A 17661-nucleotide genomic window follows, 5' to 3' on the forward strand; every position below is an offset into this window, starting at 1 on the left:
GCCAGACCGAGCCCACAGTAAGAAGGAGGGCAACTGAAGGCAGCAGGCTTGTATCTACCCTAGGAGCTTGGGAGGTACCAGGGGCAGAGGAAATGAACCCGAGGGGAGAAGATCCCCCTTGAATGGGTAGTTCAGTATTATTGGTGCATAATAAGGGAGTGAGTATAGATTGGAGAGCCAAGGTGTTGCCATCCACACATGTTACTCTCCTCATCTCCAAGGGCAGGGAGCCAGGGAGAGCTAAGAGTTGTGGCAGTGACCTAGGTATTCCTCTCCAGCCTTTCCAAGAAGGTAGAACTGTGCCAACTGAAGAAAAACACACAACCTAAAAGTTGCAAGGTATGTTTTACTCAGGGAACTTACTGAGGACTATAGCCCAGGAGACAGCCTCTCAGATAGCTCTGAGGAACTGTTCTGAAGAGTTAAGGGAGGAGCCAGGATATATGGGAGTTTTTGCTGAAAAAAAAAAATGTAGTCAGATGTCAAAGATTACTGCTAATCACAAAAAACAGGCATATCAAATTAATGATTTTAGTGCTTTTCTATGTATGGGAAGATGCAAGAGTCCAGGCTCACTGAAATTATTCCTTAGGTGTGCATCTTAACAATCTAGGGCCAGTATCCGAAGCACAGAATGCTTCCTGTTTTTTCTCCATCCTGGATTCCCCTCAGGGAGTACCTTGCCACTACAGTGGATGATAGTTTGATGGCAGGCAACGTTTGTTGTTTCTTGGGATGGCAGGCAACATTCCCTGTCCACAGCTGTAAACACAATGACATAAACCCAAGAAGAAAATCCCACAAACGGGGACAGATTAGGCCAGTTTATGATTCCCAACAGGCCCAGCCCTGACTGGTGGTTTGGGATGAGCATGCCCCGGGGGGGACCCTCCCTTCTGCACCCTCACCTGAGTTCTGTGAGCCTACTTCACCTTTTGCTTAAATGGAGTTTCTGGAGAAACCTCTGGGAGCAGTGTGTTGACTCCCCTCTCCAGGAACAAATCAAGAGGACAGGTGTGGTAGAGACGGCCCAGCTGAGCCCAGAGCAAGTGCAGAATGGGTAAGAGGGCCTGGTTGATAAAACTGGGTTAAGTGTTTTATAAAGGGCCCTGAGGAATTGAATGCAGGATGGAATGTACCACACTCTGAATCCCCTGACTTCTGTAATGATTCTGAAACTTAAAAGTTGCAATAAATCAGATCACACTTAGCGTGAAGCAGTTGGAATTAATAAAGGTTTTAGTCCATTCAAATTCTAGCTCCTGATGCCTTCTCAGTTAATATTATGCGATCTCTATCCAAATTCTTTCTCCCCAATTCTTCACCCACCTTCTCCCCCTCAGGAAGCCAGTCTTTGGAAGATAGCATCCCACATGAAGAGAGCCCCAGCTTTGTTTCCTTTGTAAGCCCCTTCCCCTACCCCCAGCGGAATTGCCTTCATTCTCTGAGCTGTAGACAGGGACCAGAATCTCTTGCAGCCTGGAGGAATGGAAGGGTGTGGTAAGGGGACATGCTAGTTGGCCTGGAAGAAAGTGATAGTGTCTGACCCTAGTCACCCTGATCGAATTACCTCCCACTTCCTCACAGGACTCCTGCTAATGTGGCACCAGAGGAGAGGCAGGGATTAGAGAGGGGAAACCCACAAATTCCAGCTCTACACCCCTGTCTGCTGGCTGTGGTCTAAGTGCTAGGCATATGAGCATGCTCAATTAACTGGAAGGGAATGGACCTATTGGGATATAAGATGGAGTGTAGTAGACTGTGAACAGTGTCTATGAATTAGAGTGCAACAGAATGCTCAACAGAATTTCCTGCATGTCCCACAAGGATTTCTGTAGAATCTTGTCTTCGCCCGGCCAATGGACCAGACCTGGCTTCCTTTGTAATGGTAAAAAGAGCAGGGATCCCAGCGCCTAGTGACCACCAGCAACATGGTGCCTCTGACGCTTTTGGAGCCCCATCTGCTCCACAAGCCCTGGCCCTGCCACGTGTCTGGACCACTGAGGTGGGAGAGGCTATAGCATTAGTCATCTCCTCCCTCTATATCATCACAGACACTCTTCTAGCACCCAGTCTTTATTCATTTTTTAAAAAAGAAATCCAAATAAGTTAGCAAAAAAAAGAAAAAAAAATATACAAAACAATGGCAAAACCACACGATGCTTAGTTAACAAAATAAATCACCCCAGGAGTCCCTGCCCACCCCCCACCCCCACCTGTCTCTGGCAACGTCAGCACAGAGACCTTGGTCAGATGGCAGCTTTACAAACAACACACAAAACAAAACAAAACATAAAACCATTGGAAGGTTCCCAGCATTCACTGCAAAAGCTTGGCCCCCCCAGTGACTTGGGAACAGAGGATTGTTCCTCTCCCTTCTCTCAATTCAGGGCAGGCCCAGCCTAACCCTGGCATAGGAAGAGACAACAACAGGAGATGTACATAGTCTGTCCAGGTCAGGACACTGTCTTCGTCTCTCAAAGTGTATCTTTTCAGGGGGTGGAATTGGAGGCTGCATTATGATCAAAGGGAAGCTCCTGAGTTGCCCCCTGAGCCAGGGGGCTTACACAAGGGGGCACTCCGGTCCCCTGCTTTATTTCCCTGGAAACAGAACTGCTCTCTGCTCTAAGGAGTTAGCTAAATGAGAGCATCCATTCCCTCTCTGGGTGGTGGGTTAACCTACATGGATGAGGAGGGCGATAGTCTGGCATTTGGCAGCCCCAAGGCTGGCTTCCTGGCATCAGGACAGCCTGGCTTAGGAGAGCCCTACTGCAGAAGTGGTGGCATCTGTGGCCAGCTTGGGGGGCTCTCATGGTTGCCCATTTTGGCAGACAATCTCAGTTGGGCATGGTTTCATCTGGGAAGGCCACGGCGACATCCTCCACGGTGATGCTGTCCACGATGGAGGTGAGGGAGTGCAGATTGTGGACATCCGTAGGGTCAGCTGTGAGCAGATGATCTGTAAGGAGAAGGTAGGAAGATGTTACCTGGGTGATAAAAGTGTGTTAAGACCCAAGACAGGGGCTGAGCCCTTTGGAGTGGCACAGGTTTTCCCGGAAAGATGGGTGAGAAAAGCTCAGGGTCCTACTCCCCAGCCCATGCCTTTCCTAGTGCTATGTGCACATGTGTGTGCAGATGTGTGTGTGAACGTCAGTGTGTCCTCTCTGATATCCCCTGGTGGGGTTAGAATTCGGAAGCAGTTATTCTGAAGTGGAGCCAGAATGGTGTATCCTGGGAGACTAGAACTGCCCTTTGCTGGCCCAGTTTTGCAGCACTGACTCAGCAATTCCCAGGGACCCTTGGGGCAGGGACATTGTCCTCTCCGTGGGGAAGGTCATCTACCAGGCACCAACTGGGGAGTTGCAGGAGGCCTAGACAACTCCTTAGCTGGTCAAGGCTTCATGGAGACACATGGCCTTCTAGCCCACCATTTGGGGCCCTGGGTTCAAAAGGTCCCTAGAGAGGCCAAGGGACGAGGACTAGAGCAGGGAGTAAGATAAGAGGGGAGAACTGGGCTTAGAGATAGCCTGTGGGGTTTGAGTCAAAGTAACCAGGGTCCTGGTCTCACTTACCCCCTGGGTTGGGACCAAACTCCAGTGCACTGCCCCACTCTGGACTGCAGGAGGCACTATGGGAGCTGCATTCACTGGGCACCTGCAAGACAGGGCAAAGGCCCAAGGTCAGGGCACTGCCATTCCTGGTGGTGTCTCTTCGTCCAGTCCCAATGGGCAGAAGTACCTGTGGTGGGGTTGGAGGGTGGGCCACAAGCTGCAGCCCTCCAGCCTGGCCCACCCCCTGTTCCAGAATCTTCAAAATCACCTCCCTTCATGCCTTTCTCTGGCCACAGAGCCCCTGCTTCAGGGCCATTCCTAGCATCCATTCTGCGTGGTGATTCTGCCCTCATAGGACACCCAGCCTAAGGGGGTCTGTGGTTTTCTTGACCTTGGGATAAGGGTGAAGGAGGCAGAATGTCTGGCCCAACCAGGGCCGCTTTTGTGCAGGCCTGTTGGGGTTCCATGAGAGAGACTGAGTGGGTTTGCTCTCTGCTCAGCCATACCCAGGAGGGGGTCGGGTGAGGGGCAAAGCAGTCTTCTCAGGTACACTTGGCCTTGACTTTTAGGCCCTGTCTTCCCCCTCATCCAGCTGACTTTGGACTTGCTCCTGGATCCCTCCGTCAGTCCCGTTCCACCCCCCTCCACATGCTTCTTCTCCCCACTGCCTTTATCTTGTCTGGAAAGGACACAGAGACACAGGAGGTCAGCTGGGCAGCCTAGCTCTAACAAAGGAAGGCATGCTGCAGCCTCCTAAGACCCTGTCTGGCTCCTGCTCTAGCCATCTGACTGAGCCCCACCGCGGGGTCCTCCAAGGTTATCCAGGTGCCTGCTGCCCCCCCTCCCCCCTGGGGCAGGTGGGTGGGGTGGCCACTTACCCCTGGTTGGGGTCCGCCCCCGCCTCGGTAGCGGAGATCGCGCTCCTCCTGGTTGAGGGAGCTGAGCAGGGCCTGCAGGCGCTCGATATACTGGATGGCACTGCGCAGGATCTCCACCTTGGGCAGCCGCTGGTTGGGGTTGAGCAGGGTGCTCCTCTTCAGGGCCTCAAAGGCCTCATTCACCTTCTTGAGCCTGCGCTTCTCCCTCAGCGTGGCCGCCCGCCGCCGGTCCACAGACACCGACTTCCTCTTGCACACCTTACACGCCCACGGCAGGCACTGGCCTGGGCAGTGCTCGGGGGTCCCTAGCCCCTTGTCTTCGAGGGGCACTCGGGCCTCGGGGCTCAGGCTGAGCTCAGTCCGCTCATAGCCCGGTGGCTCGAAGCCCTGGAGGTGGACGGGCAGGTAGTTTTCCCCGTCATAGAAGTGGGGTTCCTGGTAGAAGTAGGGGGATGTCTCATACAGCTCCATGGGGTCAGAAAAGACTTGTTCCTGCCACCAGCCCCCAAGCTCCTGCAGCCCCTCGCGCCAACTGCTGGGTGCCATTTAAACCCTCCCCGCTGGCATGGAACCAGAGATAAATATAGCCAACGCCACAGAAACCTGAGCCCCCTCTAAGCTGTTGCTGCACATCAAGACGTTTACAGTGGATTAGATGTGATTCCCCTTCCCTCTCCCCCTGTGCGCCCCCACCCCTGCCCCCAGCCAGCCTACCCCCATCCGGCTCTTGTGCACGGGTAGGGAGGCCATAGGGTGTAATTTGACTAGTTTTCATTTCTCAACAGCCTCCATGGGGGCTGGGGAGGTGGGGGAGGACACACATTCTCCTCTCATCTGCTCCTTTCAATTACTCCTAGCTGGGCGGCCTGCCTGCTTCTAGTCCCAAAGAGGCGGGATGGGGGTGGAGGGAGGAGTAAGGAAGGGGTAGGTTTAGGCTGGAAGGGGCCTTAAGAAGTCAACTTATTCATCCCCCTGCTTCCTCACAGCACCTTACCCAGACTATATCAGTCAGATGAAACTCTGAGAAAGATTCCCCTCCCAGAGGGTGAGAGTGCTTTAAATTTGGGGCATGTATTGATACTCAGTGTCCGAGGTAACAAGGATTGGCAGATGGATTCAACTTCTGGGTTTTCAAAGAAGCCTTGACATCATATGTCACTTAAGTCTCATGTGATTGGGGATAAATTGAGGCAAAAGGAATTTTTTGGTCTTATTTTTCTTTTTTGGTATGTGTCAGTGGAAGTTTTCTCTTTAATACAGCTGGCCGGGGTCAGAGCAGAGATTAGAACTTAGCAGTCTACACATCTCCACCTTCCCCACAGAGGCAAGGTCAAGATCTACTCAGCCCTCTGTCTCCTCCCTTTCTCACTCTGAATCATTTATCTGTCCTCCCATGGCACCTCTTCAGCTCTGTTTCCTGCCCCATTTAGACACCAGGATTTTCCTGGCTCCTCACTGTGGGTGGGGTAGAAAGGAGAGAAAGCAGAGACCTTCAAACTCAGTTTAAATATGCCCGCTCCTTGACCACTTGGCTTGGTTGTTCTGGTCTTCCCTTCTGAGCCATCAGCTTTACATATATCATGCAGATCTCAAATATCAGGTGGAGGAGGGACTACTTAATCTTCGGGCTTCTTCGTCCACGGCCATCTCTCAGCAGAAGATTTGGGGTCTGAGAGGACAGTGGTCCCAATATAGTAGGGGGGCCTCAGAAATCAGCAGTGAACAAGGCTCAATCTTGGGACTGAAGGATTACAGCGATGCTCAAGGCAGGGTCTCTACCCTTGAGGACCTTACCATCTAGTAGACCCTGCTGGTCACCTGGTTCTACCCAACCCCTGATGTCCGAATCCCCTTCCCAGGTGGCCATTGTCCGACATCTGTTGTGCTCACAAGGCAGCCCATTCCACTGATGTGCAGGGAGACCTTCTGGGTTTTGAACTGCAGTCTGCTCCCTCTACTATCTTCTGTCCTGTGGTCCCAGTTTTTTTCCCTAGGACACTCTGGACTAAGTCTGATTCCTCTTCCTAAGACAGGTGAGGCTGATGTTATAAGTTCCAAGCAGTGGCAAGGATAACAAGAAGAAGAGGAACTGTGCTAGGGACTCAGGGAAGACTTCACAGAGAAGGTGAGATCTGAATGGAGCTTGAAAAACCCAGCTTTCCTCCGTCTCATTGTCTGTGGTGAGGAGCCAGGAAAATGCCGATGTCCTTTTGGGGTAAGGAACAGAGATGAGGAGGGGACATAACTAGACAGTTTTTTTTGGTTTTTAAACCCAAGCATTTTGAGGGGGAGCAGCAAGGTCTTCATTTGGTTTTTGGCCTTACCACTGTGATACAGAGTGGCAGCCTGGGGGCTGTGGGTTGTAAACCTTGCTTTGACTCAGACCAGATAGGCTGAAGAAGAATCTCTATTTCTAACATACATCCCATCAAGAAAAGAAAAAATAAAAGAAAACCCTTGTCTCAGTTTACACTCTAATCCTCTGAGCGCTGAGAAAAAAAGTGATGTTGAAGTTACTATAGAAACCCAGAAATTGCATTATTTTGTCCTTTTGGGATCCAGTCTGCCTCGCCCCTAAACAATGTGCCCACATCCTCTAAAAATGGAAGCAGGAGAACTGGGCTTGTTCTGTGATTATTTCTAGGATCTTACTCTCTAGTTGATGAGTGTGGACACTGTGTGAATGTTAAATTACAATGCAAGAGAGAGCTATTTTAATTCAGCAGTAAACATGGGGGCCACGACCAATTGTAAATGAGTGGGTTCATCAAATGAGTGTTGAAGTTTACAGAAAATCAAAATCACCGAAGGCTGGAAGGGGAGGAGAGCCCTGGGCTGGGTCTTGGAGAAAAGGTAGGATTTGGATGAGAAGAGGAGAGGAGGGTGAAGGGAGCATTGGGTAGATGGGTTTGTATGGAGCTTAGGGTTCAGGTAAGTGGATGATTGGACAAGCCTGCAAAAGACGAGAGGAGGCCCACCTAGGCAGAATGGAGGGACTTGAAAATCTGAGGCAAGGAGATGGCATAGAAGACCATGACAATGACCCTGGAGTGAAGCGCTGAAGACCTGAACAAGCCACTCAGAGGCAAGGGGATGGATTCAGCTGGGAGAGGATGTATGTTTCAGCTGGTAAAGGGATGGTACATGTGTATTATAGGGGAGTGGTTGTTGTATTGATGAAAGGGCACCTGGCACATGGAAACACCTCCAAAACATTAGTCCCCTTACTTGCTTTGTCCTCTTCTCCACTCCTGGCCTCTCCCTCAGGCTATTTCCCTAGCTGTCTTCATTGCTTCTAGGGGACCAAAACAGCAGGGAAAACCTGGCCCCACCCCACGTGTGTATATATTTATTCATTCACTCTTTCATTCAAGGAACAGGTATTGTGCACCTTGTGCTGAGTGTGAGAGTCACTGATGTGAATAAGATGTGGTCTTTCTGCCTGCCAGGTACTCACAGTTGAGTGAGGAAGATGATTATACAAAGTAGGTGATAATAGAGTAGGCTAGAAAAATGCTACTATAATCCAGAGAAGGAATTTATTCATTTACTCCTTTCTCTGCTCAACTCAATTTCCTGAGAGCCCACTCTCTATTATTCCCCAGGCATGACTGGACATAGGCAAGAGCAGCAAATAAGATCAGTCCCTGCCCTCAGTCTGGGTGTGAGTTTGGCCTTAGATCTGTGTGACCTTTGCCTCTGACCAAATGTGAGGGCAGGACTGGGAGGTTAGGGGTGACCTTGTGTGTCTAGGTTTCAATGAATCCCTCCCTGTCTGTGGATGTGTTTGTGTATGTCTGTCTAAGTGAGTGGCTTGGGGACTATGTTAAGTCCCAGCTGTGAGGCACAGACCCTTCCAGGACTGAGAAGATAGGGTGGCCCAGGTGTCTCTCACCTCAGAACCCTAATGGAGCGATTGACCCTTTTCTCTCCTTGTTCCTCTCTTAGAACTGAGCTGAGGAAAAGCTGCCCCTAGAGGCTCCCCCTGCATATTCCTCCACCCCATGAAAACTGCCCTCTGATGGATGGGAACACATTGGTGCCAAGCACAGAACAGCCTTTGTGCTCTGCCACCAGTGGTGATCCATCAGCTCTAACTTGACAGCAGGGCGTCAGGCCTTAATCCTCACCCCTGCTGGTTTGGGCACTCAGGGCCCCCTGCTCTGACTGTAGCCTCCTCCTCCAGCAGTCCTGCTCCCTCCAGAGGAAGCCCTTATCCCTGGCTCGGGCTCCAGGGCCAGGTTGTTTGTGCCCCCACCCTGACTGTCTCAACTGGACTCTGTCTATTTGCATGCTGGGCTGATCTCATTTGCATGGTAGTGCTTGGATTTCAAAATGCTCAGCGATCCCCTTCACCTGCTCCTGACTCTATCCTTCCACATCTGCTGCATACCCAGTCCCAACCTTCCGACTCCCAGCATCTTCCAGTCCCTACTGACCTCACAGGGGGGCTGACCTGGGCTGCTAGTTTACTTGACTCGCATCAAAGCAAGTTTCCCATCCCAGAGTCTCACGTGCCTAGGTATAGAGGATCAAGGAGAAGGTTCTGGAAGAATGGGAGCCTCTGGCTTCTCCAAACAGGCCCCACATTTTGTTTGCCTAGGCTAGTTCTCTGGTATTATGGATGAGGACCAGGCGGGAGGTGGGTGGCGGAAATGCATGTAAATTTCAATAGGACCTAGATGCAAGAACAGGTCATGCAAATCAGCATTATTTGTGGGGCTTTGTAGCAGGGTGAGAACAGATCACAGAATCATAGAATGTCAGAGGTGTAAGGTAGTCTAAGGATCAGCTAGTGCACCTTCTTCCTTCTACATACTGGGTGCACAGAGCACCAATGTCAGAAGTGTGAACGCGAGTGTTGGCTCTTGGACTACCTAAAGCTCTTGGACTGCCTCTTAGGCCTCGGGGCTGAATGAAGGTGCCTCCTCTCCCTCTCTGAGGCTGACAGGTGAAGAAGGGTGCTTCAGGTGAGTACATGCTTTCCAGGTGAGCCTGAGGCCACAGGTGGGAGGCAGTGAGGGAACTGGAGGTGCTCTAGGTTTCAAATGGAGCGTTGAGAGAGACATCAGGAGAGGTAGTGATGGAGAGATGAAAAGAAGACACAAGAGAAGGGTGAGAGACAATAGGCTGGGGAGACCAGGGGGAATCCTGAGGGCTTGAGACAGGAGGAGAGGTTTGGAGGCAGATGGGAGCCAGGGTGGAGAGATGAGGGGGAGGGGAGGGCTCCAGGCCTCCAGAGGCCACACATTGTTTCCATTGAGAACTGCGCATCAAATAACCGCTGGGAAATCCGTCCCTGCCTGGAATCTGGAGCTCAGAGCCAGGCTCATTCATCAAGAATCTCTGGCCTTGGGGTGGGGAAGTGCAGGTCTGGAGGTGGAAGGGGATAGGTCCTCGGGAAGTTAGGGTCATGGAGAGGTGATTGGTAGACACAAAGCACAGAACTAGTTTTTTAAATAACCAGACCAGAGCTTAGGAGAGTGTGTGGCAGTGTGAACCTGAGGGCCTTTGGAAATATAGGTGAGGATTTCTTATGAAATCCCTATGAGGGCTGGAACTTCAGCTCCTGGTTGAGACAAATACTGTGAGAAAGTTCAGGGAAAGAGGAAGAAGAAACCCTGGATAAGGAGTCAGGGCATATTACTGTCATTTCTCCTCTCTGGTTCTCAACTCCCCTGTTTGTAAATCCAGATACTGGATTGAATGATTCAAACGGCCCTTTGAGAGGTGACATTCTTTTTCTGACTCAGCATGTGGGGCTGGAGGAAATGCTCCTGGGGTCGGGGGTAGGAGGGCTGTTTTGAGTGTTGTTTGAATCAGACCTAGCTCTGAAGGTGAGCTCATAGGATCAGAGAGGGCAGGTTTCCTTGGATATTTTGTCCCTTCCCATCTCCACTTCTGCTCCCATATTTAATCTCACTGAAAGGCAACTGGAATGTTCTCTGGACCCATTTCAGCCTACCTAGAACTGCCTGGCATGTATTTGTCATACTCATCTCTGAACCGCAGCCCCTCTCCTGTCTCCCTTCCCTTCCAGCCTCTCAATTCTGCCCTCCTTGTGGGCCGAGAGCCCTAGCATGCCACCCCACCCCCCTTCTACTCCCTGGACAGCTTCTATTTCTGCCTCTTTGACAAGTTGTGACATATTTGGGAGCAGCTGCTGACTGGGTGGAGGTGCCTTTGCTTTTCTCCCAGCTCTGTCTTCTCCTCCCCAATACCTCTCCCAATAGCCACCTCTTCCCAGAATGTGCTAGAAGACCCTCCCTGCATTCCTCTTTCTGGAACTCAGGCACCCAGCTTTTCCTAGGTTCCTGCAGGGGTGCGCAAGGCTCTAGACTGATATGGAGGGAACCTTGTGGGATAGGAAGTCAGGTGGCCGGGTGTACGGGATAGGATCTCTTCTGCCATGTCCCAGGCTGTATGGTTTGAGGCAAATCTCTTCCCCTTTGGGATTCATTTTTCTATCTTTAAAATGGGGATGATGAGTACTGTCTTCCTTGCCAACCATAGTGGTTTTGCCACCTATTTACTGTAGATGACTAATGCCACCACCCAGTAGTTCCTCTCTATCTCTTATCCTTCCAAATCCAATTAGTCAAAAGCCCCTCAACCTCTGTTCCCCTCTGTATCTTAACAATTCCTAGCTTCACATAAAGCCAGGAATTGTTTGAACTTCCACTAGTTTTAGCAAGAACCTCACAAAACAGTCACACCTTAGTAGTAAAATGAAGTAAAAGGTACTCTAGATCTGCTTTTAAAAAGTTTAAAAATAAGCCTCAAGCAAAGGGTCGAGCTAACTTAACTTCCTGCCAGAACAAAGTCCAACACTCTTCAAAGGAATATGATAAAATTCAACACTCAGTTATATAAAATTCACAATGTCAGTTATTCAGTCAAAAGTTAGTAGGCAGCAAAGAAGCAGAAAAAAATGTGACTTACAATCAGGAGAAAAACTAGTAAATTGAAATAGTCAGTTGACCCAGAAATGATAGAGATGATAGAATTAGCAGATAGGGACATTAAAAGAGCTATTATAAATATGCTCAATACGCTTAAGGATTTAAAGAAAAACATGAGCATAATGAAGAGAGAAATAGAAGATATAAAAAGAAATCAAAATTTCACTGGATAGGATTATGTATTAGTCTGCTTTGGCTGCTATAACAAAATACCGTAGACTGGATGGCTTAAACAGAATTTTATTTTCTCACAGCTCTGGAGGCTAGAAGTCTGTAATCAGGGTACCAGCATGGTTGGGTTCTGGTGAGAGCTCTCTTCCTGATTTGCAGATGGTTGCCTTCATGCTGTGTGCTCACATGACCTTTCCCTGGTGCACAGAAAGAGAGATCAAGCTCTCTGGTGTTTCTTCTTATAAGGGTAATAATCCCATGAGATGAGGCCCCCACCCTCATGACCTAATTAACTCTCCAAAGCCCCATCTTCAAATATCAATACAATTACGTTGATTATATTGAGGGATTAGGGTTTCAACATATGAATTGGGAGGGGGGGTGAATATAAACATTCAGTTCATAACAGATTAATAGCAGATGAGACATTGCAGGGAAAGAGTTCATTGAATCTGTATACAAAGCAATAGGAAAAATAAAAAATGAAACACAGAGAAAAATTATTTAAAAAAGAGCTTCACTGACATGTGGGACAATATCAAGTGGACTAACAGACACGTAATTGAAGTCCCAGAAAGGGACAGAAAAATATTAGAAGAAATAAGGACTAAAATTTTTACAGATTTAATGGAAACTATGAACTCACAAATCTAAGTCACTTAATGAACCCCAGAAAGGATAAAAAGAAAGAAAACCACACCAAGGAACATCATAATCAAACTTCTGAAAATCAGTGATAAAGAGAAAATTTTTAAAGCAGTCAGAGAAAAAGAGGCACATTATGTCTAGAAGAACAAAGATTTTTTAAAGCTGCTGATTTATCATCAGATACTATGAGGGACAGAAGATAGTAGAACAATATCTTTAAAGTGCTGAAAGAAAAGAAAATCTATCAAACAAGAATTCTGTACCCAACAAAAAATATCTTTCAAGAATGAAGGTGAAATAAAGACTTTTTTTCAAATAAAGATAAGCTGGCAGAATTTATCATCAGGAGATACTCACTATAATAAACGTTAAAGGAAGTTCTTTAGGCAGAAGGAAAATGATACAAAATTGAAACTTGCATCTACATAAAGGAATGAAGAGCATCAGAAGTGGTAAACGTGGGTAAATATAAAAAGAATTTCCCCCCCTCATTAAAAAAATTTTTTAAAAGATAGTTGTCTATTTAAAGCAAAAATAATAACAATGTACTGTAGGGTTTATAACATAAAAATAAAATATATGACAACAATAGCACAGAGAATGGGAGGTGGGAAAAGAAGTATACTGTTGTTGTAGGGTTCTTACTTATATGTGAAGTGGTGTAACATTACCTGAAAGTAGCAGGTAATGCTACTTATATGTGAAGTGGTGTAACATTACCTGTAATAAGTTAAAGAAGAATATTGTCAAAACTAGAGCAACTACTAAAAAATAAAACATAGAGCTATAGCTAATAAGTCAATACTGGAGATAAATTGGAATATTAAATACTCAGTTAATCTGGAAGAAGACAGGAAAAGAGGCAAAAAGGAATGAAGAGTAATAGGATAAATTGAAAACAATTAGCAAGAGGGTAGATTTATACCCAACCATATCTATAATTGCATTAAATATAAATCAGCTAGATTAAAAAAAATAAGATCCAAATATAGGCTGTCTAGAAGAAACTAATGACACAAATACACAGATAGGTTGAGATAGAAAAATGATAGAAAAATATATACCATGAGAACACTAATCATAAGAAACCTGGAGCGGCTGTATTAATATCAGAAAAAGTAGGTTTCAGAACAAAATATTACTTGGCATAAAGGGATACATTATATAATGATAAAGGGCTCAATTTATCAGTAAAACATGTTAGTCTTAAATGTATATGTACCTAATAACAGACCTTCAAAATACATAAAGCAAAAATTAATGCATAAAGCAAAATACATAAGGACAAAACTGAAGGGAGAAAGAGACAAATCCAAAATTTTAGCTAGAGATTTCAAAAATCCTCTCTCAGTAATTCATAGAACAAGTAGATAAAATCAACATGGAAATAGAAGACTTAAACGACTTTATCAATCAATTTTGCCAATTGATATTAGTAGGATATTCCACCCAACAACAGCTGCACAAGGTTGAGATATGCTGGACCACAAAACAAGTCTCAATAAATTTAAAAATATTGATAATAGAGAGCATGTGCTCTGACCGCAATGTGATTAAATTAGAAATCAACAACAGAAATTTCTAGAAAACCCCCAAAATATTTGGAAATTAAACTTTTAAATAACTCATGGGTCATTACCTATTGAGCCCTTTCTTCCAGGCCCTATGTTAAGTGCTAGATAACCTGTAATTCATTTAATCCTCGCAATAATTCCTTAAAGTTACTATTACCACCATTTTGCAGATGAGGACCCAGAATTCAGAGAGGGTAGGCAGCTGGTGAGTCGTAAAGCTAGGACCAGAAACTCATATCTCTCTAATGCCAATGCCCAGCTCATGATCAGTATGTTATTTAGCAGTCAACTAGTTAGAGCATTTGAGATGGGTGCCTCAGAGAGAGGGCTTGTCGGGCTTGGGGTTAGGGGAGTATGTGGCTCAGCTGTTGACGTGCTGTTGTCTCCTTATCAACTCCCCATCCCCAATATTACTTTCAGGCTTGGTGCTCAAGAGCCTTCCCTATGGAAAATCTCCCATTGGATGTTTCCTTGTGTTCTCCCCAACCCTAATTCCTCTCTGTTCTGGGGCTCCTCTGTCCCTAGCCAGCTCTCTCCATGGCAGGCTCATGGGCCTTTCTCAGGTGCTCTATCTAAACTTTTCACAAGACTACCTGGTCTTCCTCCTCTAGGAAGGAGGAGGAAGTTTCCACTGCCCTCGCTTCTGGCTTGCTAATCTCAGCAGCCCTGCTTTCTGCCCCAGGCCTGCTTTCTGACCCTTATCCCTGGGCCCTGAGCTCCAAACAAGCCTTAAGACTGCCCATGCTCCTGAGGCAGCCTTCTTGGACCAGAACCACTGTTGCTGGTCACCTGGAATCACCAGTAGTTAGAGTATCCCCAGACTGTCCAGCACTGCCTAGGGGCTTGCTTTTTCTTTCTCTTTTATTTTAGAGACCCTTGAGCCAGACTGCCTGGGTTTTAATCCTAGCATTATCACTTTCTAGCTGTGTAAGTGGCTTGACCTCTCTGTACCTCCATTTCTTCATCTGTTTAACAAGGATAAAAATAAGACCTCTCTCATAAAGTTCTTGTTTGGATTAAATGAGTTCATATTTATATGAATGCTTTTTCATGTAGTATGTACTCAGTAAGCTTTAGCTCCATGATTGTTATTGAACGTACCTTTGTCTGTGTGTCCCCCATCAGACTGGGAGCTCTCTAAGAGCACAAGTAGTGTTTATTCTATTCCTGGGAGCTCTCTGGGGAAAGGGGCTGAATCTCCCTAAAGAGTGAGAGCTACCTGATATCTCTCCCTTCACACAGGAACTGTGTCTATGCCTGAATTTCCTTCTTTGCCTGCCCCTAATCACTCTGGGTGTGAATATGTCAGTCCCAGTGGAGCTCCTGGGCAGCGAGGTTGTCTTGGAGAGTGGTCCTGGGAGATGTCTTATCCTGGTTGAGAAAGCCATGGGATTCTAGACAGAGATTCCTACCCAGGGCAGGGTGGCCCCCACAGCAAGCTCACAGCTCCAGGGACAAGGTCACAAGGCAGCCTCCAAGGACTACTTCTGCTCTTAGGAAGGGGCAAGCCGGGTGTTCTCCCTAGACCTTCTGTCCATGCACACCATTCTGAGGATGTCAGCCCCAGACACAATCTTACTCCTTTCTCTCTGTCAGAAGACAGGAGATGCAATGTGGTGCAGGGCAAAGATCAGATCGAGTTGGCATTGAATCCTAGTCCTGACACTTGCCAGCTGTATGGCCTTTTATTCATTTAATATCTTGGAACTTTCATTTCCTCATAGGCAAAATGGTAACTAGAAACCCTGTTTCTCTGAGCATATCATGTACTCAATAAATGTTTGTTGAATGAATGATTGCATATTCATTTCCTTCCTTTTGGGGGGTTTAGAGAACAGTATAACCAGCCCTGCCTCTGGTAAGTTGATTCCTGCATCTGTGAGCCAAACAGGTCATCAAGATGACATTTAGTTCACTCGCAGCCTTTAATCCATTCCAAGCACACACTTAAATAAGTTCCCAAAATGGAACCTTTGGTAATACATTCCCATTCTTTGGTCATGAGAAAATCCCTTCTAACATCGCTTTATCCCCTCCCTACCCCATCTCTAACGGCACATCACAGGCATGTTTTGTCTTCGACACTCTTCTGTAGCTGGATGGTAGAATGTGTAACTCATTGGGTCAAGAGTCAGGACATCTATACTCTAGTCCTAGGTCCGCTGATAACCCCAATGTGACCTTGAGAAACAGAAGCTAATATTTACTGAGTCTCTACTGTGAGTTGGCCACTATGCTAAGTGGTCTACATACATTACCTCACTCACTTCTTACAAGTGACACAGTCCCTTTACGAAGAAGAAATCTAAGACTCAGAGAAGTTAAGAAATTTGTACTAAATCACACAGCTTTTAAGCGGTTAGTTCATGTTTCCCTGACTCCACAGCCTCTTTCAATTGTGCTATGCTGACTTCTCTAGGGGCCTTAGTTTCCCGATCTGTAAAATGAAAGAATTAGATTCGGTGTTCTGGAAGGTCCCATCCAGTTTGACCTTTTGTCACTACCTGCTCAAGGCCTCTGGAAGGATCCTAGGAAACTTCAGCACAGCTTCCTGGCTTTCCCTTTCCTGACCTTTTCTTTTGTTAGTCTGTCTCCAGGCCCTCCTCACAATCCTCTACAGTGAGTCAGTGTGACAAGGACCCAAATGTTTCCCCAAGTCAGGGCAGTTCCATCTGCTACGTTCCCTGCATAGCGAGCTGTGGGAACACTGCATTCCACTCTCCAGATCCTGGTGCCTGGAGTATTTTCCCTGAGCCATATTGCCTCTCTGCATTCCCCTCTTTGTGGGAGCTTGGGCCAGCCCAAAGCAGGACCCATTTGCTTTTCTGCCTCTGAAAGCATGTGGCCTCCTGGAAGTAAGTGTGTAGTTGGGTTAAACTTGCTTCCTGGGTCCAGGGACTTTTCCTCAGCAGGCTGTTTCCATTCCTAAAGTTCCAAGCCTCACTCTCAGACCACCCATGGAATTCACACATCAAAACATTCACCAGCTCGTATGTTCCATGTCCCCACCCCATCTTGGCTCCATAATGATGGAGACATAGCCCTGACTTCAAATTTCTAGCCATAGCCACTTCAGCCTATAGTTTGCTTTTCTTTTCTGCATTTATAGATGGGGAAGTCGAGGTCTTGGGAGGTGGGTCAGGGGACTAGACTGGGATAGGATCTCAGGCACCTGCCCTTCCCTCACCCTGTTCCTTCATCCCCGTTCTCTTAGTAGGGCTGCTTTCACAAACCTGTGTCTGGCTTCCGAAGTCTCCAGTTGTCTTTCTCATCTTTCTTGACTGTATCCAGATTTCTGAAAGTGACAGTTTCCTTTGTTTGCTAGTGAAGGTCTCACGCTTCCTGGTCCAGGAGTGAGGGGAAATGTTTTCTTGTATTCCTGAACCCATAGCCAGCTGCATTCTCCATCTAGTATCACCCAGTGGGTGTTGGATAGTCAGGGAAGTACCCTGGGCCTGAAGTAGGATTGACTCAGGGGGGACAATGTGACCATCATCACCATGTCATCATCAACAGCTACATCATCATTTAGGACTTTCCTGTTTGCCAGGCACTATTTTGTCCCTACAATGATTCTATGAAGCAGGTATCTTACAATATTCAGTCTGCGAGTTCTAGTTAAGAAATTTTCTAATGGTACTGACTGAGGATAGATGCAGGATTAGAACCCAGCCTGACCAACCTCAAATTCAGTGGACAGTCTTTTCCATTATGGTCTGCTACCTCAGACTCAGGCCTTGGATGACCTTGGTAACCAACTCCTCTTCAGATTGGGTATATAGTAGGTACCCAGCAAGTGCACATGGTGGCTGCACACTACATGCTTACTAATTAGCTGAGCTAAACAATGAAACCCATCAAAGCAAGTCCCTTCTAT

The 17661-nt window shown here is 47.2% G+C and overlaps 1 protein-coding gene across 1 annotated transcript; it reads right to left on the bottom strand.

Annotated features, from left to right (window-relative positions):
• Positions 1 to 2254: 2254 nt before the first annotated feature.
• Positions 2255 to 4930, bottom strand: MYOG (myogenin). The gene is made up of 3 exons (XM_004328418.2): positions 4430 to 4930; positions 3573 to 3654; positions 2255 to 2959 (listed from the first exon to the last, which is right to left on the bottom strand). The coding sequence occupies exons 1-3, from the start codon at positions 4898 to 4900 to the stop codon at positions 2838 to 2840; spliced, it is 675 nt and encodes a 224-aa protein (XP_004328466.1). The 5' UTR covers positions 4901 to 4930; the 3' UTR covers positions 2255 to 2837.
• Positions 4931 to 17661: the final 12731 nt, after the last annotated feature.

This window comes from Tursiops truncatus, chromosome 1 (genome assembly GCF_011762595.2).
Source record: "Tursiops truncatus isolate mTurTru1 chromosome 1, mTurTru1.mat.Y, whole genome shotgun sequence".
In the NCBI taxonomy this organism is placed as follows: Eukaryota; Metazoa; Chordata; class Mammalia; order Artiodactyla; family Delphinidae; genus Tursiops; species Tursiops truncatus.

What these genes read in the sequence shown, in the direction of transcription:
- MYOG (XM_004328418.2), bottom strand. Translation starts at nt 4,900, where the DNA reads ATGGAGCTGTATGAGACATCCCCCTACTTCTACCAGGAACCCCACTTC. An exon ending in GGGGCGGACCCCAACCAGGG is followed by an intron (nt 3,655 to 4,429) that starts GTAAGTGGCCAC and finishes CCTGTCTTGCAG; the next exon opens with GTGCCCAGTGAATGCAGCTC. An exon ending in GTTTGGTCCCAACCCAGGGG is followed by an intron (nt 2,960 to 3,572) that starts GTAAGTGAGACC and finishes TTCTCCTTACAG; the next exon opens with ATCATCTGCTCACAGCTGAC.